This window comes from Neovison vison, chromosome 1 (assembly GCF_020171115.1).
Source record: "Neovison vison isolate M4711 chromosome 1, ASM_NN_V1, whole genome shotgun sequence".
Classification (NCBI taxonomy): domain Eukaryota; kingdom Metazoa; phylum Chordata; class Mammalia; order Carnivora; family Mustelidae; genus Neogale; species Neogale vison.
The window spans coordinates 56,966,173-56,987,579 of NC_058091.1; the positions used below are offsets into that span (position 1 = coordinate 56,966,173).

Below are 21,407 nucleotides of genomic sequence, written 5' to 3' on the forward strand. Positions count from 1 at the left end.
AAATGTTAACTATTTCACTCCGTATAGATTTATTTTAATGGTGGATAGCTCTTACTTATTTCTCCTGTAGGTTCCAGTTTGTACTTTTTTATCCAACAAAATTCCTTTTTAAAAAATTTTTTATTTTTAAATATCCATTTATAGCCAGCATTATTTCTTCACACTCCCCCTTAATAATTATAAATTATTTTGAAGTAATAATTTCACATAGCATATCATTTAATCCAATAATATTTCAGTTTATTAAAGAAAGGATTCCTTTAAACAGATACAAAATGTGTGTGTGTGTGTGTGTGTGTATATATATACACACACATATATATATATAATAATGGAAAGGGTTCCTTTCAACAGATAAATCTTATAATAGCTTTTTAAACCCAGTAATTCCTTTAAATTGCCAAATCTCTCCCCTCTATATCTTCTTTTCTCTTCCCCTTTCTATTTCTTTATTTCTCTTTCTAACAATTAAGTCAAATCTGAAACGTAGCATTCATGCATTGGAATTAGTTGTTGTCTCTTAAATTTCTGTAATCCATAGATTTTTGTCTCCTTACATTCTGTATTTTCTCTTAATTTATCCATTGAAGAAACTGTTAGCTATGTAGTCTCCCACAGACTGGACTATTTTTTTCTCCAAAGTGCAATAATGTTTCTTTAAGTAATTTTATCAAATTATAACTTACAATAAAATGCACAGATCTTTAGGGCACAGTTTGATAAATTTGCACAAGTCTGTGTATCTGTGTCACCAGTGACCCAATTAAGGCATAGAACCAGATTTTCTCAGAAGGCACTAGCCACCCATGTCTCTTGAAACTTGAAGTGGCTTCCAAATTATGTGTTGTAAGTTTAAAATATATGCCAGATTTCAGATAGGACAAAAAAAGGATGCCAAATATCTCATTAATAATTTTCATATTGATGACATATTGAAATGATAAGATATTGGTTGTATTATGCTAAATAAAATTGTTAAAATTGATTTTATTTATTTCTTTTATATCTTTTGTGCAGTGCTGACATGAAATATTTCCATCACCCCAGAAAGTTCCCTCATGGCCCAGTCAGTTCTATTTCAGCCCCTTAGGAGGCAACTGCTGCCACCATAAATTAGGTTTGCCTCTTTTTGAAATGATAAATAGAATGGCAAAGTATGGACACTTGAGGCGGAAGGGAAGTTGGCCTCTTTTCAACATAATATTTTTGAGATTTAACCATGCTGCATGTACCAGTAATCCATTCTTTTTTCTCCATAGAACAGATTTTCTTGATTAAATCCCATGTTTCATTTAATATTTATATTCCCTGTGGCTCTCATAAATTGAAGTTTTTATCTTTTAATGTTTTCATTTTATAAACCCTGTACGTCTGTATTCCTTTTTCATCTATCAATCCGTAAAGAAGACAACAAAAAATTACTTGCCTTTTCACTGGTGGGTAGAGATGTACTTCCTAATTTGTTAGTTGGTTTAAAGATTTTTCTTTATTTATCTGACAGAGATCACAAGTAGGCAGAGAGGCAGGCAGAGAGAGAGGAGGAAGCAGGCTCCCTACAGAGCAGAGAGCCTGATGCGGGGCTCGATCCCAGGACCCTGGGATCATGACCTGAGCCGAAGGCAGAGGCTTAACCCACTGAGCCACCCAGGCACCCCTGTCAGTTGGTTTAAACAACTTAAATTTTTAAGGGAAAGGATAGTGAAAGATTTTGATTGAAATATACATAGTACTTCAGTGTTTTAGGATACTTTTTCCTCACTTAAGCAATAAGCCTTTCCTCCTACTCTCAGACCCATGTAAAAGGTTGGGTCTGATTTAGGTTAATGTATTAGCCCACTAGCCTATGTCTGTTGAGTTATTTAAAAACTTTAGGCAACTTCCTGAAGGATTTATAAAGGATAAGCTACTCTCCTTTTTTAGGTAGGAGCTGGTTACACGTACTAGTTTTCTTTTCCTATTAAACCTCTGTGATTTGCTGTACTTTGTTTTTCTATCTTAACACTTGATTATGTAGAAAATATTGGTGTCCCAAGCAAAGAAGAGAATAAACACAAGAATAATATCTTCAGAAAAGAGTGAGATCCTAACCTTTTCCCGTGTGTATGTGGCTTCCCAGGGTATCCTGACTGCTAACTTACTTGTATTTTGATGTGATTGTCTGCTGAAGGGAAGACAAACAGTAACTTACTCTTATGGTTATATTTTTCTTTAGAAAATGCCCTGCACTTCTTATGGCGTGAGATTGTTACATCTGAGGGTTTGAAACTCTACTACAATCCATATACAGGCTGGTAAGACAAACTTCATGAGCTTGGTATTAGAAATAAATATTATGAAAAGCTGTATGAGATTGGTAGCATATGTCTACCAGTAACTTGAACCTTTGACAAAAACCTGAAGAAGAAATACTAAGTTAAAGTTTTGTTAGACTTCATATTTTTACCATTTTTATAGGTCGGACAAATAAGAAATTAATAATGCCTGTCATTTTTCAGTAAATGAATACAATATAATAGACTTAAGATGCTTAGTTATTGACGTTTAAAGAGATTATAATCTTAATGTTATGGACCAATTTTTACATTTTCGTTAAATACGTTAATTTCTATTATAAAAGTCTTAGGAGTCACTAATAAGTCACTAATAAGTCATTATTATTATATATAATAATAATAATAATGTCACTAATAAGTCATTATTATTATATATAATAATATATTTGGTGAATCTGCAGTTATTGTCCTCCTAACATTTTTATTCACAGACACAGAAGAAGGCAGATATGCTTCCTGTTATTTATAGAAGAGAAAAACATGATAGGCATTTACCAGTAACACTCTGCACACTTAGTTATCAGCTCTGGCCGTTTTTTTATCACAGTTCTTTATTCAGGACCTAGGGTTTCAAATTATTTCACCCTAAAATGTAGTTTTAAAAAAACTTGGGCTTTTATGGATTTCTTCCAGGTTTTTTAAGGAATAGTATAATTTTTACTTGCATTCCTGTGATATGTTTTTCTTGTTTTTTCCTTTAGCATCATCCGTGATTACCCAAATGCTGGGCCACAGTTGCTTGGTGGCATCTTAGCAGATGAGATGGGTCTTGGAAAGACAGTGGAGGTTTTGGCTCTGATTCTGACACATACTCGACAGGATGTCAAACAAGATGCTCTCACTCTTCCGGAGGTAGGAGGAATACCATAGGGCTGAGAAAGCAGGGGACATATGTTCTCAAAAAGCATCATATGGCCAACATTTGCTTGGCACTTAAGCCAACACTCCGTTTACTCATAGGCTAATGATTTTTATAAGTTATTAGTTAGAGAATAGGATGTTTGTGACCTGGCAGGGTTTTTGTAAGTGATGTTGGACAGGTAGGAAGGGGTTGTGCTGTCACTCACCAAGCTTCCTTCTAGTTGGCAGGGAAGCGTTTAGGGGAAGTACTGTTACTTCAGTACTGCAAGCCTCCACATTACCATTAAATATTTTTGAGTGATTTTTTTTTTTAATTGCACAAATCACAGATCTATAAATCATAGAATCTAATAATTAGTAATTAGATTGTTAAATGAATCAAACTCCAAGTTCTTGTTCCAAAATGTGTAATTTTGTTTAAAAACACAAATTTTAGAGTTTATGGGGGGAGGGGAACAACTCCACTAAGGCAGATGCAGCTCTCATTGCTCATAATTTCCAATAACCAAATCTAAAATCAACATACTAGTTAAGGGTATAATTGATTACCTGTAGGGCCCACTGGGCTCACAACTTTAGTGATAATGTGATCTTCTGATAGGGTCAGGTTTGCAGAGTTAACCTTGTAGATTTGAGTACAGAATAGAAAATACCTATTTCATTGTGAAAAGAAAAAAAAGATTTGGAATATGTAACTGGAATATATAACAGTTAACTGTCGGTAACTTCTATATTAATTCCATATTTAAACAAGCCTTAAGTTAATTTAGGTAATTTAAGGTAATTAAACATTTAGGTAATTTAAGATAATATGTACAATTTTAAAAAGTGATGGCTAGCAGTAAGCTTCTGAGATAAAAAATAAAGTTGTATGAATAGCATTTTAGCTCTTTCTTTTCATCATTTTTTACAACTCTATTGCATTTCCTTAATAGAAGGAGGGTTAATTTTAATAAGCAACTCCAGTTACTGAAAGGAAAACACTGTGTGACTACTGAATGTTGTTTATATCAGGGAAAAGTGGTGAATTATTTCATTCCATCACATTATTCTGGAGGAAAAGTAAAAAACACAGAAACCCAGAATATGGAATTTGAACCAAAAGAAAAAGTTCAGTGCCCACGTAAGTATGAAATCTCTTTTAAGAAAATGTTTTTACAGTCATCTTTGTTATAGTTCTTGCATTCCTTATATGGAGCTGTCTTGTAATTGTTATGATTATTATAATTGTTATAATTGTTTACATAGTCATTCATACTTTGTATAAATAGAGTCAGTTATAAGTCATGTTATCTTAACAAAAGTAAAGATTTAGTCTTTCACTTGATTGCTTCGTTCTTTTTTAGTCTAGATATTTCTTGTTCAGTTTTTTATATTTGAATTTCTTTATCTTACAGTTTAAACCAGGCTTTGTTTATTTTCAGGCATAGCTACTTCAAATTCTGCTAGCAGATGAGTGTTTCCCTTACTCGTGGTAGCATATACATAGATAATTGTGAGAGGTTTTTTAAAATACAATTTTAAATGATAGTTGCTTTGTCAGATTAACAAAATAATGAGTAATTTTTCCTTAAATTATTTCCATTACAGTAATTTGTTAATGAGATAAGTTTTTATTACATATTCTTCAAAATGGTGGTATGCAGACAACATATCTTCAGTAAATCTGTTTTATTTTTTCTTAAGTTCTTAATGCATATTAAGATTAATTGCATTCTATTTTTTTTAATTTTAATTATTTTGACTGAGTTAACATATCCTTTTGCATGTAGCTACACGTGTGATGATCCTGACAGCTGTGAAAGAAATGAATGGAAAGAAAGGAGTTTCCATCCTTTCCATCTATAAGTATGTCAGTTCTATATATAGATATGATGTTCAGCGGAACAGGAGTCTTCTGAAACGGATGCTGAAATGTTTAATTTTTGAAGGTCTTGTGAAACAGATCAAAGGCCATGGTTTTTCTGGAACTTTTACATTGGGGAAGAATTACAAGGAAGAGGATATATGTGATAAAACAAAAAAACAGGTAACAAAATATTTGTTTAGTTGCTATATGTGTTGCCTTATGGAGGGCATTGACAGATCCCACTTGATACCGAGGCTCTTAGAGACTGAGGGTAAAAAACAAACCAAGAAAATCACATATGGCTGTGACTTACTTTTTTACTTCCTGAATATACATGTCATCAGAGTAAAAACATTATTTTGTTTACTAAACCCAGAGAAGAATGCTTGGCACATAGCAAATATACTCAATAAGTATTTACAGAGTGAATTGTATTAGTAGGTTAGGCATATATAAAGTTTAAAATAACTCTAAAAAATATATTTTTTAAAAAGGAAGAAATAAATAAGTAAAACAACTCTATATTCATTATGCTGTTGTCAGCAGTTCAAAAAAAAATCTGTTCTATAGTTTCGTTTGTTTTTTTTTTTTTAAGATTTTACTTATTTGTCAGAGAGAGAGAGTGTACAAGCAGGGGGACCAGCAGGCAGAGGGAGAAGCAAACTCCCCACTGAGCAAGGAGCCTGACATGGAGCTCAGTCTCAGGACCCTGGGACTGATGTGAGCTGAAGACAGATGCTTAACCAACCGACTGAGCCACCCAGGCATTGTTCTATAATATTAGATAGATTATTCTATCTTAGCTAAACTAAGAACTTAGCTCTTCATATACATTTTCAGTTTTTTATATAAATTCGCATTTTTCCCATGGCATCATAATATGAAATTTTGATATTTTGTTATAAAACTGCTATTTTGGGGGCTATTAATTTCAAATTTGCTTTTTAAAAAAATTAGTTACATAGCTCTGCATACATAAATCAGGTAAAGGAGGCACTTGACTGGCTCTGTCAGAACAGTAGGCAGCTCTTGATCTCGGCGTCATAAGTGCAAGCCCCAAATTGGGTATAGAGATTACCATAAATAAATAAACTGACTAACTTTAAAAAAATAAATAGGGGTGCCAGGGTGGCTCAGTTGGTTAAGCATCTGCCTTTGGCTCGGGTCATAATCTCAGGGTCCCAGGGTCGAGCCCTGCATTAAGGCTCCTTGCTTACCGGGGAGTCTGCTTCTCCCAACCCCTTTCCCTCTGTGGTCTCTCTTGCTCTTTCTCAAATAAATAAAATCTTTTTTAAAAGTAGATAAATAAATAATTTGGGTAAAAACTAATGACAGGTCAACGTGTGGGGCTATCAACTTGTCTACTGTGAAAGAAATGGCAGATTATAAAGTTCATTTTTTGGAGTAGGGAGTCTCCCAGCATTTTCCCCAGCCAGGGTAGAAGGCTGCAATGAACATCTGTGCCTCTAGTAATCCTTCTGTTACTAAAAAAGGGAAATCTTCAATTAATGTCATTCATTTTATTTTAAGTGTCCCAAATCCTCTGTTCGACCTTAGCTCTGACATCACTTCTAGGAAGCGGTTGCTGGCACCTACCACCCTGTCACAGCTCCTCTGTTATATACTCCTCGTCTTACACATTCCTGTACCGTTGTTTCACTTTTTATTGTTCTTCCATTTCCAACAGACCCCCTTGGAGACCCGGAGCTAAATACTCCTCATATTTCTTTTTTTTACTCCTCATATTTCTGTCCCCAGCATCTAACACTATGCCTGGCACAAAATTGGCATCCAGTAAATAATTTCAGAAAGGGACACAGGTAGAAAGGACAAAGAAGGAATTTATTTGCTAATTGCAGTAACTAATTGATTAACTTTCATTTTCTTTAAATGCTATATTTTAGTATTTCATATGTTTATAATGGCCCTAGTTTGTGTATTTATGTATTATAAACTATTAGTCTTTTATTGATTTAGGCAGACTATAAATTATAAGAGGTTAATGTCAAAATATTAGTAGCTCCCTATCTTTCTAATTCTTGTTCTCCTCAAATTTTACTTAGACAGTAGTAGAGCCTTCCTTTTTAGACCTGCAGACTACAGGGGGCAGATTGAAAGCCACCGATCAGGAATGATTCACCCTTGGGAAAATGGTAGCAAAGAGTGACTATTGGATTTTTATGGAAAACTCATTAAGTAAGGTTGGGAATTTAATGTCAGAAATGTAATTATGTTGAAATAAATTAATTAAATAATATTTTTCATAGGCAGTAGGGAGTCCAAGGAAAATTCAGAAAGAATCCAGAAAATCAGGGAACAAAGACACAGATTCTGAATACTTACCATCAAACACATCTGATGATGATGATGATCCTTACTATTATTACTATAAGGCTCGGAAAAATCGTAGTAAATTCAGGAAAAAGCCTGTTCCATCCACAAAAAAGGGAAAAGGTCAGCCTAACATCAGTCTCAGTTCACAAGATCAGTGTCCAGCTACCAGTGACTCTGGAATTACTGATGTTACCACATCTAAAAGTACATGTATCTTTGAAGGAAAGCAAGAACATGCAGCAGGAGACCGAGCTGAATCACCTGCTGATGGTGATATGCCACAGTCTACTGTGATGAGTCCCTGTAATTCCTCTGATTATCGCTTTGAGTGCATATGTGGTGAACTTGACCAAGTAGACCGTAAACCTCGTGTTCAGTGCCTGAAGTGCCACCTATGGCAGCATGCAAAATGTGTGAATTATGAAGAGAAGAATTTGAAGATTAAACCTTTTTACTGCCCCCACTGCCTTGTTGCAATGGAGCCAGTATCAACAAGAGCAACTTTGATCATCTCGCCTAGTTCTATCTGTCATCAGTGGGTGGATGAAATCAACAGGCATGTGAGGTCATCATCTCTTCGAGTCTTGGTAAGGCAGTTTGGGTTCTTGAAAGTGATAGGAAAATGTGTTTTTGCTTCCTTATGATTGTTTTTATCATCTTTGTCACTTTGTTGTTTATCCCAAAAATTAATGAGATAATATGAAATCAGAGCTTGAGGAGGAAATTAAGAATAAGAAATAAAACAGTAGATTCTATATTCTTGTCTGACATCAGAAGTTCAGAAGTTAAAGCACTTTGAGTGAAAAGATGGGAAAGCTTTTGAAAAAGTTCACCATTTAAAGAAAAAAGACTTCATACATGCATATCTATTCTTAGAAATGCAACCCAAAGGCAGCATTGTGTAACAGTAGCTACTTGTCTGATCTCCACCCCTTAGCTCCAGAATCTTCCTCTGAATCCTCAATTACCTCACCTGTAAAATAAGAATTTACTCATTCAACAAATATTTATTGAGCACCTGTAATATACTAGGAATTCTGCTAAGTTCTGAAAATAGTACCCCCTCACAGACTTATGTGAAGGTTAAATGATAAAGTGCTGGTACATAATACATTATAGTTTACTAATGTTGGTATTTTTTTTTAATTAAAGTATAGTTGACATACAATGTTACATTAATTTCAGGTATATAGCAGTGAATTGACAAATCTGTACATTATGACACTGTGCTCACCATATAAATGTGGTTACCATCTGTCACCATGCGATGTTAATACACTATTACTGACTGTATTACCTATGCTGTACTTTTCATCCCTATGACTTATCTTATAGCTAGAAATCTGTACTTATTAATTCTCTTCACCTTTTTCACCCACCCCCTCAATTCCCTCCACTCTGTCAGCCACCAGTTTGTTTTCTATATTTATACTGTTTTATATCTGTTTGTTCATTTGGTTTTTTAGGGTTCCACATACAAGTGAAATATGGGATTTATTTTTGTCTCTCTGACTTCCTTCCTTGAGGCTAATACCTCTAGGCCCATGTTGTCACAGGTGGCAAGATCTCATTCTTTTTTATAACTAATATTCCACTGTATACCACATCTTTTTTATCCATTCATCTGTCAGTGAACACAGGTTGCTTCCATAACTTGGCTGTTAATAGCGCTGCAGTAAACATGGGGGTGACTATGTCTTTGAATTAGCATTTTCATTTTCTGTGGGTAAATGCTGGAATTCCTGGATCAAATAGTATTTCTGTTTTAATTTGGGGTACATTTCCATACTGTTTTCTACAATGGTTGCACCAATTTACATTCCTGTTAGCTGTTAGCTCTTACCTTTTTTGATATTAGTCATTCTGACTGGAGTGAGGTGATAATCTCATTATGGTTTGATTTGCATTTCTGTTTAGTGATGTTGAGCATCTTTTTATGTGTCTGTTGGCCATCTGTATGTCTTCTTTGGAGAAATGTCTGTTCAGATCCTATTCCTATTTTTTAAATCAGATTTTTTTTTGGCATTTAGCTACATAAGTTCTTGTATATTTTAGATATTAACTCCTTAATGGACATATCACTTGCAAATATCTTTTATATCCACTGGTTGCCTCTTTGTTTTGATGGTGTCCTTTGCTGTGCAAAAGGTTTTTATTTTGCTGCAGTCCAGTAGTTTACGTTTTTGTTTCTCTTGCCTGAGAAGATGTAGCCATAAATATGTGGCCAAGGCCAACATCTAAGAGGTGACTGCCTATATTTACTTCTAGGAGTTTTATGGTTTCAGGTCTCACATTTAGGTTTTTATTCCATTTTTTTTTCCATTTCCATTTATTAATTTTTATGTGGTGTAAGAAAGTGGTTCACTTTTATTCTTTTGCATGTAGCTGTCCAGTTTTCCCAGCACCATTTATTGAAGACACTGTCTTTTCTCCATTGTATATTCTTGCCTTTTTTTGTTGTAGATTAACTAACCATATAAGCATGGGTTTATTTCTGGGCTATCTGTCCTGTTCCATTGATCTGTGTGTCTCTTTTTGTGCGAATACCCTATTCTTGATCACTTCAACTTCGTAGTATATCTTGAAATCTGGGATTGTGATACCTCCAGCTCTGTTCTTCTTTTGCAGATTGCTTTGGCTCTTCAAGGCCTTTTGTGGTTTCATACCAGTTTTAGGATTATTTGTTCTATTTGTTGTTCAGAACAAATACAGAATACCAACAGAAAGAAATGCTTTTGGTAGTCTGATAGGGATTGCAGTGAATCTGTGGATTGCTTTGGGTACAATGGACATTTTAACAGTATTAATTTTTTTCAATCCACGGCCATGGTTTATCTTTCCATTTGTTTATTTCATCTTCAATTTCTGTAGCCAATGGCTTACTGTTTTCAGATACAGGTTTTTCACCTCCTTGGTTAAATTGATTATTAGATTTTTTTTCATTTTGATATAATTGTAAATGGGACCATTTTCCTAATTTCTCTTTCTGTTATTTTTTTTTGTGTATAAAATAGATAAATTAGTTCTGACAAATTGGTTCTGATAGTTTTTAGGTGGAATCTTTAGGGTTTTCTATATGTTCTTTTACATCATCTGATAATAGTGACAGTTATTCTTCTTTCTTACCAACTTGGACCAGTTTGGGTACTTTTTATTTCTTTTTCTAATCTGATTGCTGCAGCTAGGACTTTCAATACTATGTTGAATAAAAGTGGTGAGAACAGACATCCTTCTCTTATTCTTGATCCTAGACGGAAAGCTTTTAGTTTTTCACCATTGAGTACAATGTTAGCTGTGGGTTTGTCATTTATGGCCTTTGCTATGTTAAGGTATATTCCCCCAAAACCCATTTTGTTGAGTTATGTCAGTATTCTTCTCTCCCTTTCTTCTTCCTTCCTTCTTTCCACACAAATGTCATTTAAGATTTTCAATATTTCAGCTACTATCATAGACATGGAGAGAGAATACAGTAATAAGTAAAATACCATCTTTACCATTGATGAGCTCTGTGTTGTGGGATAAATAAATGTTGGTTTAAATCTGGGCTCTGCCAGTTTGAGCAAGAAACTTCATGTTTCTTATGTGTGGGATGGGAATAATAATTACTAACAAGATTGTTATTGAAGCTAAGAGATAAAGCTCAGCTTAGTGTCTGCAACATAAAAAGCATTCACTAAATCATAGCCCTTACTGTTCTACTTCATACCTTTGTGCTCTTGTACCTACCTACCTACCTACCTACCTAGACGTCCTTTTCCCCTTGCTCCACCAGGGAGAACACCTAAATGTTCTTCAAGATCCACCTCAAATTTTCACTCCTCTCTGAATTTACCTTCTCAGTTCCAACATTGGTCTTTCTCCTTTGCTACCATTTTTACTTCTGTTATTTCCTTTCACATTGCTTATGTCATTGGTCTTTCGCCCTAAAATGTATCTTTGTCTAGGCTGTGTGGAATGTATCTCCCAGCATGTTTGGTACTAAACAAATAGAAAGGACTTGGTAAGCATTTAAAGAATGAATGTTTTAGTTATCTTTTGATGAGCCTTTGTGCAATAATTTTGTCTGTGCTGATTATTGCCTAGGTATACCAAGGAGTGAAGAAAGACGGTTTTTTACAACCTCATTTTTTGGCTGAACAGGATATAGTTATCATTACCTACGATGTCCTTCGTTCAGAACTAAACTATGTAGATATCCCACACAGCAACAGTGAGGATGGGCGTCGCCTACGGAACCAGAAGCGCTATATGGCCATTCCCAGCCCCCTTGTAGCTGTGGAGTGGTGGAGGATCTGCCTTGATGAAGCCCAGATGGTTGAATGCCCTGCTGTAAAAGTGAGAATTTCTGCAAAATCTTTTGAGCACTGGGGAAGAGAAAAAGGGAAAGAGATTGGGGAAGCTGTCCATAAAAAATTTAGTAATTTAAGTGTAATTGACCCACAGTATTGATACTGGCCAAAAGTTTGCTGTTAAACACCATTCATTTGCTTTTCTTTTGTGCCATGAACTACATAACCCTTAGGAATTATTTTGGTACTATGTGAATTATTGCTCTGTTTGCAATGCCTATGCATATTTGAATAAGATGGCAGTTTTTGTATGGTGCAGATGAAATTAAACCTGTTTGGGGACTTTAATAAGCCATTTCCGCTAAGTGGAAATCTCATCATGTAGGCTTTGATAGCTTTGGGCCAAAGTTCAGCAGTTTTTTATCGGAGAGACCATATCATAGCAGATCATGCTACTTTAGACGAAGTATTGATTCAGCCTTTGTTCATTATATATCTTTATTACATCTTCTTTGGCCAGTTTGTAACCTAAATTCAATTTGTGAATCTCATCTATTAATATATTAGTTCACATATGAAGGATGGGGTGGTTTAGGGGATATATCAGTCATTCAGAGAACTTTTTCATTTTACATGAACTTGAACTACCCTTCCTCTTTTGAGAGGGCACGTGGGAGCCTGCTACTAATGAGAGCCACTGTGCTAGAAGATGACCCAGTGATTTTGACATTCAAATTTGTGTGTGATAAGTGTTGAATAAGAGTGGATATGTCTGACCTGAAGCATGGCTTTTCATGGGCTGTTTTCAGGAGTAAACATATTCCTGATTTGCCCTGTCCTTTTTTTTTTTTTCTTTTTCTTTTTCTTTGATATTTCTCTCTTGTTAGGCAGCAGAAATGGCTCAGCGCTTGAGTGGGATTAATCGCTGGTGCATCAGTGGCACTCCAGTGCAGAGAGGACTAGAGGGTAATGTGTGCTTTCCTCACATTTTGCATGTATTTAAAAAGCTTGCTTTTCTTAAGAACAAGTATGTTTAACCTTTGTTGAAATCCTTACTTAAGTGATTATACATATATTTGTATTTCACTCCTAGTGGTTTCAAGCATTTGTCTTTGAAATGTAATTAGGTGGTTTTTGTTCTTATTTATGAGGACAGATACACAGTGAGTAGTCCCATGGTCCTAAGTTGAACAGTCATTGTGCCCTCCTCAGCAGTGTAGATGCAGGTCTCAACTGAACTCAGAGTTCCAAAATGGTACATATAAAACAGAAAGAACCTAAGAAAAAAGAGGAGAGGGAAGAGGATTAATTTCAGTTGGCTCTGTCTATAAAAATAAGGATCATAATTTTCATTGGCTGACCCATAAATAGTGGGATCACAATTTTATTAATTGTAGAAGTTACAAAGTATTCATAGCCTTTTTTTTTTTAATTTTTTTTTAAAGATTTTATTTATTTACTTGATAGACAGAGATCACAAGTAGGCAGAGGGGCAGGCAGAAAGAGAGGAGGAAGCAGACTCCCTGCCAAGCAGAGAGCCAGACGTGGGGCTCGATCCCAGGACCCTGGGATCATGACCTGAGCCAAAGGCAGAGACTTAACCCACTGAGCCACCCAGGCGCCCCTATTCATAGCTTTTATAAAATACCACTCCACATGCTTACACCATCATTCCTTCAGCTGTTCCTCTTGGACATTTAGATTGTGTCAGGCTCTCGCCCACTCCCACACACACATTTTAACTCATGCTTCTGCATTCATCTCACCTATATAACTTACTCTTCTATAGAGCAGACACTGCATTTTTACAAATTTTTTTCAAGTTGTGAATATTTTTAAAAAATATTTTATTTATTTATTTGACAGATAGAGATCACAAGCAAGCAGAGAGGCAGGCGGGGGGGAGGGGGAAAGCAGGCTCTCTGCTGAGCACAGAGCCCAATGCGGGGCTCGATCCCAGGACCCTGGGATCATGACCTGAGCAGAGGCTTTAACCCACTAAGCCACCCAGGCACCCTCAAGTTGTGAATATTTAAAACTAAAAGTTTTACTAAATGTTTTACGTAATAAATTTTCAGAAAAGTTGTCATTAAAATATAATTATAAAATGTAGATATTCTTGAAGTTCTGTGACAGATGTTCATCCTTAAAGCTTATCTTTCTATATAAAAAAATTCTTTCTGGAAATTCAGGTTTTTATACATTGTTTTCAACAGCATAACTTGCCACTTTTAAAAATAAAAATATCAGCATTCATTACTGTGATCTGAAAAACAATTACTTTTTGATGATTAATTTTAGGAGCAAAGTGTTTTCTAGGAAGGTTATAAGTATGTATTTAAGTATGTGTATAATTTTAAATTATTATAATTTATAATATATAGTAATTAATATAAATTATATAAATTTGTATAATTGTAAATATAAATTAAATGTATAATTTTAGTAAATTACATTAAGATACCTATTTGTACAATAATATCAGGCTAACTATATTTTAATTATATTATAAATTATGATATAAATTTGTATAATTATAAATGTAAGTTAAATATTTGGATAATTTTAGTAAATTACATTAAGATACCCATTTGTACAAGAATATCAGGCTAACTAAAAGGCCAAATTTAGTGGTCTGCTATTACATTTGGAAATTGCCCAAATTATAGATGTTTAGTTGTTAATAAGATCTCATTAGACTCAAAAGTTAGCTGAGAGGATACAAGAAAAAGAAAATGAGTATCAGATTTACATTTTTTTAATTTTAACATTGAAAGAATATGGACAATGATTCCTCAGTTTCCTGGGTAGGTTTTTTGGATATATAAGGTTTGGCAGATGTGTAAGCACTTACACGATTTAACAAATTCTTGAGTATATTTTTTAATTCCACTATAGTATTCATCTATATATGAAATATATATAGTTCAACTATATAATTCATCTAGTGTTACATTAATTTTAGGTTTACAGTATAGTGATTCAGCAATTATATGTATACATTACTCAGTGTTCATCATGGTAAGTGTACACTTAATCCCCTTCACCATTTCACCCACCCACCCCCACCTCCCTTCTGGTAACGATCAGTTTGTTTTCGGTATTTAAGAGTCTGTTTTATTGTTTGTCTTTTTTTTTTTTTTTCATTTGTTTTGTTTCTTAAATTCCACATATGAGTGAAATCTTAAAGTATACCTTTTTCTGACTGACTCATTTCACTTAGCACTATATACGCTCTAGGTCCATTCATGTTGTTGCATAGGGTAAGATTGCATTCCTTTTTTATGGCTGAGTAATATTCATATATATATATATACACATATACATATGTGTGTGTGTGTATATATATGTATTAATATAAATAATACATATATATATATATATACCACACATCTTCTTTATCCATTCACCTATTGATGGACACTTTCACAATTTGGCTGTTGTAAATAAGGCTGCAATAAATATAGGGATACATACATCTTTTTGAATTAATGTTTTTGTTTTCTTTGGGTAACTACCCAGTAGTGGAATTACTGGATCCTATGAGATCCAGTATATTTCATTTTTTTCAGGAACTTCCATACTGTTTTCCACAGTGGCTATATCAGTTTTCATTCCCACCAAGACTTTCTTTTTCTCTGCATCCTCACCAACATTGGTTGTTTCTTGTGTTTCTGATTTTAGCTATTCTGACTGGTGTGAGATGCTCTCTCTTTGTGGTTTTGATTTGCATTTCCCTGATAATAAGTGATGTTGAGCATCTTTTCATGTATCTGTTTGCTATCTGTATGTCTTCTTTGGAGATATGTCTGTACAGCTTTATTGAGGTATAAATGACATATAATAAAACTGTAAATATTTAAAATATAAAATTTGTGAGCTTTTGACATACATATATATCTGTGAATCTATTTACACAATTATGATGATCAGCCCCAAAAGTTTCCTCAAGCCCAAACTACTTGAAAAAGAGCTTTTCTAAACTTTCTGGAAGTATAGTTCATCCTTCATTTTTGCTTCCATAATTCCCTGATGTCTAACATTATGATTCTTCATTGTATCTCTTCTTTTTGTAGTTGTTGTAGAAATCTTAGCCTGCCAGGACTTACTATGTTGCAGTTGGAAGTGGTAGTATCATTTGTTTTTGTTTTGATTTTAGAACAGGGTTTCTCAGCCTTTACTCTGTTGACATTTGGGACTAGGTATTTTTTTTTGTTGGGACTGGTGTTATGCATCTTAAAATATTTGGCTTCCACCCACTAGATGGCAGTAACACTTCTGTGGTTCTGACACGTACAAATATATTTTGGACCTTGCCAGATATCCCCTCAGGGCAAAATTGTACCACTCTGCAACAACCAGGTTGACTACATATTGAATTTTATATCCATAAAGAAGTTAGATAAACATTCACATTTTTGTTTTCCCTAATTTGTAAGTAAGATGTTTTAAGATTAATTATAATGAAGTATACAAAAAGCAGAGTACAGTACCTGCCAGATACTAAATATTCAATAAATAGTAGCTGCTTTCAGTGCTTTTTGGTTTTCTTATTATCCATTTATATATTCATGTATTCATTTTAGCTTCTTTGAGTACTTTGTGGTACATTTATTGGTTCATTTATTCTTTGTGAAGTATAATAGCAAAAAAAATAGACAAGGTCCCTGACCTTCTTGAGCTTATAGCTTAAAGGGAAGATATATTTGTTAATTACTCAGACAAGTATAAGATTGCAGTCAAGGTAACTTTAATGTATGAAATAAATATAGAATTCAAGCTATAATAGGCTCAGTAAAGATGTCTGGTTCTGTGACATCACATAATAGAGATACAGAAGGAAATGATGGCTGAGCCAAGATCTGAAATATTGATATGAGCTAGGTAAAGAGGGAGGGAAGAATTCTCTGTTGTAAAGGAAATAAAGTATAAAGATGATCAGGCAGGAGGAGAACAGAAGGGATCAGTGTGGCTATAATAAAAGAGCTAGGGAAAACACAGTAGGTTGAGAGACTATATAGTTGAATATAGACCAGACCACAGAAGATTCTATAGGCCATGATAAAGAATTTTAATTTCTTAGTGAAAAGTAGAAGCTATTGAAAGGATATAAACAGAGTGAGTGGTTGGGGATCATCTCAAGTTGGCTACAGTAGGTAATCTAGATAAGTGATGCTGACACTTCTAATTTGAAGTAGGACTGTCCTGAAGAAATGGAAAAAGTGGATAAGAAAAAAAGTAATAAGGCTTAGCAGTGATCAGGAGATGCCAAGATTTCCGACTTGTATCCATGGACAGCAACATTATTTACAATAGCACTAGAAGAGAAGCATGTTTGGGCAAAGAGATTACGAATTTGATTTTGGCAGATTTTGGCATCTTTAGGCCTCGAAGAGGTAGCACCTAGGCAACTAGATTGATTTTAACAGAAATGTATATAATATATCCGTTGATATCTGCATATAGGCATTGTGTCTTTCAGATGTTAACTGTCAGCAATCATCAGAGTAACTTAATTCAACCTAAATACTTGTTGGGCATATTCAGAATATGTGTAAAAACAATTTTCATGATTTCTAAAGAGTATAGCCCAATGTGAACATGTTCAACAATAAAAAAAATAGCAAGAAAATTACACTCAGCCATAATCTTCATTTGAAGATACATCCACTATTCCATTTTTAATATAAAGGTTTATATATTTATCCTCATACTACAATGCATCATTTTGTATTCTTTTTTTCATTGTATCTTTTTTTTTTTTTTAGATTTTATTTATTTATTTGACAGAGAGAAATCACAAGTAGGCAGAGAGGCAGGCAGAGAGAGAGAGAGGGAAGCAGGCTCCCTGCTGAGCAGAGAGCCCGATGTGGGACTCGATCCCAGGACCCTGAGATCATGACCTGAGCCGAAGGCAGCGGCTTAACCCACTGAGCCACCCAGGCGCCTTTTTCATTGTATCTTAAGCAGTTTTCCATGTTTTAAAAATTCATCATAAATGTGAAAACTGTGTAGGGTATGTTAAGTGAGCAGAAAATAGTATATAAAATTGAGTGTGCCCAATCGTGAAATACATAAGTACCATGCAGTAAATCTAACAAACACAGGACATACTGGATCAGAAAAAGAAAACTTTTGTGTTATGGAGAATACTATGTAATTTCTTTCATCATTCATTATTTATCATTTTATCATCCCTTTATTGGAATCATTTTTATTTTGTTTGTTGTTGCTATGAATATCATCATTTGGGTTAATCTTGTCTCTATTTTTTAATCAGTTTTAGTCTTATTTCCCCAAAGTAGAATCATTAGACCAAAAAGTGTAATGAATTATCACCTATGTCATTCAAACTTATTTTCAAATCCAGCAAGTCTTACATGTAGTAGTTTCAGTGTCTGACTCTTTTTATGTATCTCTTGATCAGGTTCACACTAGTGAGTCATTTGCTAGTTTTACTTCTGATGGAGATTCTGGTCTTTTGAATTAAGTAGAAGGTTTATGTAATGGTTTCACATTTTAGCTCCTAGCACAAAATCTAGAGCAAAATAAATACCCAGAAATGTAAATCAAAGTGGAGTTAACTTCCAGATTCAAGAGTCTATACAATCCGGGGCGCCTGGGTGGCTCAGTGGGTTAAGCCACTGCCTTCAGCTCAGGTCATGAACTCGGGGTCCTGGGATCGAGTCCCGCATCGGGCTCTCTGCTCAGCAGGGAGCCTGCTTCCTTCTCTCTCTGCCTGCCTCTCTGTCTACTGTGATCTCTGTCTGTCAAATAAATAAATAAAAATCTTTAAAAAAAAAAAAAAAGAGTCCATACAATCCATATTTTAATTTGTGGAAAATACCATGTAATGTATAATGTCTGTGAAAGTGGTTATTCAGAATAGTAATGAGGAAATATAGAAACATTTATTCTCAATATGCTCTTTTCTTATTTTGTTCTCAGATCTTTTTGGGTTGGTGGTCTTTCTTGGTATTGAACCTTACTGTGTCAAACACTGGTGGGTTCGACTTCTTTATCGCCCTTACTGCAAGAAGAATCCTCAGCTCCTCTACAGCTTTATTGCCGAGATACTCTGGAGATCTGCAAAGAAAGATGTGATTGACCAAGTCAGTAGGATAAGTTTTTACTGATTAAGGACATTACAAGAGAAGACAAGGGTTGGGATGGAAGTTAAATTTTCAGGTGAAATCATTTTTTTCCTCTCCCGACAGATCCAGATACCTCCTCAGACAGAAGAAATCCACTGGCTTCACTTTTCTCCAGTGGAAAGGCATTTCTATCACCGTCAGCATGAAGTATGCTGCCAGGATGCTGTAGTAAAACTCAGGAAGATTTCTGACTGGGCACTGAAGCTCAGCAGCCTGGACCGAAGGACGGTTACCTCTATCCTGTATCCACTGCTGAGGCTCAGGCAGGCCTGCTGCCACCCACAGGCGGTTCGTGGGGAATTCTTGCCACTCCAAAAAAGGTTTTATTATCGTTTCCTTATACTGCAATTGATAATGTAGTAGTGATAGACAGGAAGCTATTAGCTACCTAGCCCACAGTTTCATTCAGGGGTGTTTTAACAGACTTGCCAGTTATTTTTAGTAATGTGGTTTTTCTTTGGTGTGGAACTCCATTTATGAAAGAGTCACATTACCACACTTAGTTTCATGGTTTTAAACGTTTCTTTTAAAGTTAGAACTATTTTGGGCTTTTGTTGTTTTGTTCTGGTTTTTTTGTTTGTTTTGTTTTGTTATACTTGAGATATGACAGATACTTTTGTTCTTATTCTATCTTTTGGTTCCCACATTAGGGAGTTAGATGAGTTAGAGTACCATTACATATTTTATTTGTAATTGTGCTAAGTCTGTCTGTTTGATTATTTCATCCTAATAAGGCATTTATGTTCACCGTAGTTGATTGTGCCAGAAAGTTTTTCTTCATCAGACTGTGTGACTCAGCAACTGGCCTTTTTTTTTAGCACCTGGTATTAAAAAGATGAGGTATTATTAAGAAATATGAAAAGGAATTTTTTTTTTGTCTTTGCCCTTATGCAGTTGGTAGGCAAATAAAGGAGATGACAAAGATTATAAATTTCTATAATGTAAGGCAAATAAACATATTTTATAAGAGATACATATAAATGGCTACAGACACAATGTGGAAATAATTGCTGTGTTCATGTTAGACATCCTTTTGGTGGAAATGGCATTTGATCTGATCCTTGAAAAGTATTTTTTTTTTATGGATAAAAAGAAATTCAGGCCCATGGAGATTAGTTAAATCATAATATCATAATACTAGGGATTTACACTTAATCTTACCTTCTGACACCCATAGTGTTTCAAATATATCATGTACTTCATATATTAGGAAAATTTTGTAGTTCCCTTCTCCATTGACTAAACGGGGAAAAAGGAAAGAATGATGGTATCAGATAGAATGCTTGCTAAAATAGTAAGAAGTAATTGAGTTAAAAGTGATAGTGATAAAAATGGAGGTTAAGAGAAAGATCTGAGGATAGACACCGACTGTTTAAGAGTCTAATACTCTTGATCTTATGTGATGAAATACTCTAATCTAAGATTTTCTTTTCAGTTCTGAAAAATCTGCCTTTTCTTTTAGCACTATGACAATGGAAGAGCTGCTGACATCTCTGCAGAAGAAATGTGGAACTGAATGTGAAGAAGCACATCGGCAGCTAGTTTGTGCTCTCAATGGCTTAGCAGGCATCCACATCATTAAAGGTAGAAGGTGATTGCTTTGTTATCTCTGATTCTTCTAAATACTTAATGAGACGGATTAGTTATAGTAGAAATCAAAATCCCCCGAAGAAAGAGAGTCTCACACACTACTGATCTTAATTTAGGTAGGTTTAAACATATGGAAAGTACTTATGCTGAACATTTGAAAAACTTTCAAAGTTTACATATGCTTTCACCAAACATTTCCACTTTAGAAGTTTGTTGTTGTTGTTGATTAGGGAAAGTAGGTTTTGAACAAAATTTGGCAATAAATTATTAACCTTAATCTGTAGTAGTGAACAACTGAAATCAAGCAAAATATTTAGAAATAGAAGAATATGGTTAAATTTTGACACATTCAGGGCATCTTAGTCATCGATTTACAAAATAATGTTTGTAAATTCATTCTTTCAGTGCATATTAGAGTGTTCTGTACCAGTTACGATCTTGTAATAATACAGTAAAGCCGAGTAAGGTCTTTGATCTCGTGGAGCTTAAATTCTTAACAAGGAGAAATAGACAGATATACACTGTGTATGGTTATAGTTACACTTTTACTGTTATGCACAAAATTAAGCACATTAAAAGGGAATCTTTCATGGAAAAATGTTTAATTGGTGTTTCTCATCTCAGGGATTACCATTTTTTATTGCCTAATGTCTAGTGACAGTCTGTTGTTTCATAGTTTTGCATGTTATTTTACTTGTTTCAGAAAGGAAGGTAAATTCATATTCCCTGTTATTTTGTAATGGCCAAAGCAGAAGGTACTTAACTAGCTCTTTTAATGAGCACCATTTAGTAAAACCCTTGCCACATAAATAGGAGAACCATTAAGCTGTATTTTATAGCCTCAAGAGAAAAAAAAATTGGGCGCCTGGGTGTCTCAGTGGGTTAAGCCACTGCCTTCGGCTCAGGTCATGATCTCAAGGTCCTGGGATCAAGTCCCACATCGGGCTCTCTGCTCAGCAGGGGCCTGCTTCCCTTCCTCTCTCTCTGCCTGCCTCTC

The 21,407-nt window shown here is 34.7% G+C and overlaps 1 protein-coding gene across 2 annotated transcripts in view; it reads left to right on the forward strand.

The window, feature by feature from the left end:
* Positions 1–21,407, forward strand: part of SHPRH (SNF2 histone linker PHD RING helicase) — an 89,593-nt gene that overhangs the window by 13,707 nt on the left and 54,479 nt on the right. For both annotated transcript variants that reach the window (XM_044247127.1, XM_044247128.1), the window contains exons 5-14: positions 2,213–2,291; positions 3,035–3,185; positions 4,209–4,317; positions 4,967–5,223; positions 7,311–7,964; positions 11,461–11,712; positions 12,554–12,632; positions 18,615–18,778; positions 18,884–19,140; positions 20,283–20,404. In XM_044247127.1, coding sequence (XP_044103062.1) covers positions 2,213–2,291; positions 3,035–3,185; positions 4,209–4,317; positions 4,967–5,223; positions 7,311–7,964; positions 11,461–11,712; positions 12,554–12,632; positions 18,615–18,778; positions 18,884–19,140; positions 20,283–20,404 — 2,124 coding nt within the window. The remainder of the gene's footprint in view (positions 1–2,212; positions 2,292–3,034; positions 3,186–4,208; positions 4,318–4,966; positions 5,224–7,310; positions 7,965–11,460; positions 11,713–12,553; positions 12,633–18,614; positions 18,779–18,883; positions 19,141–20,282; positions 20,405–21,407) is intronic.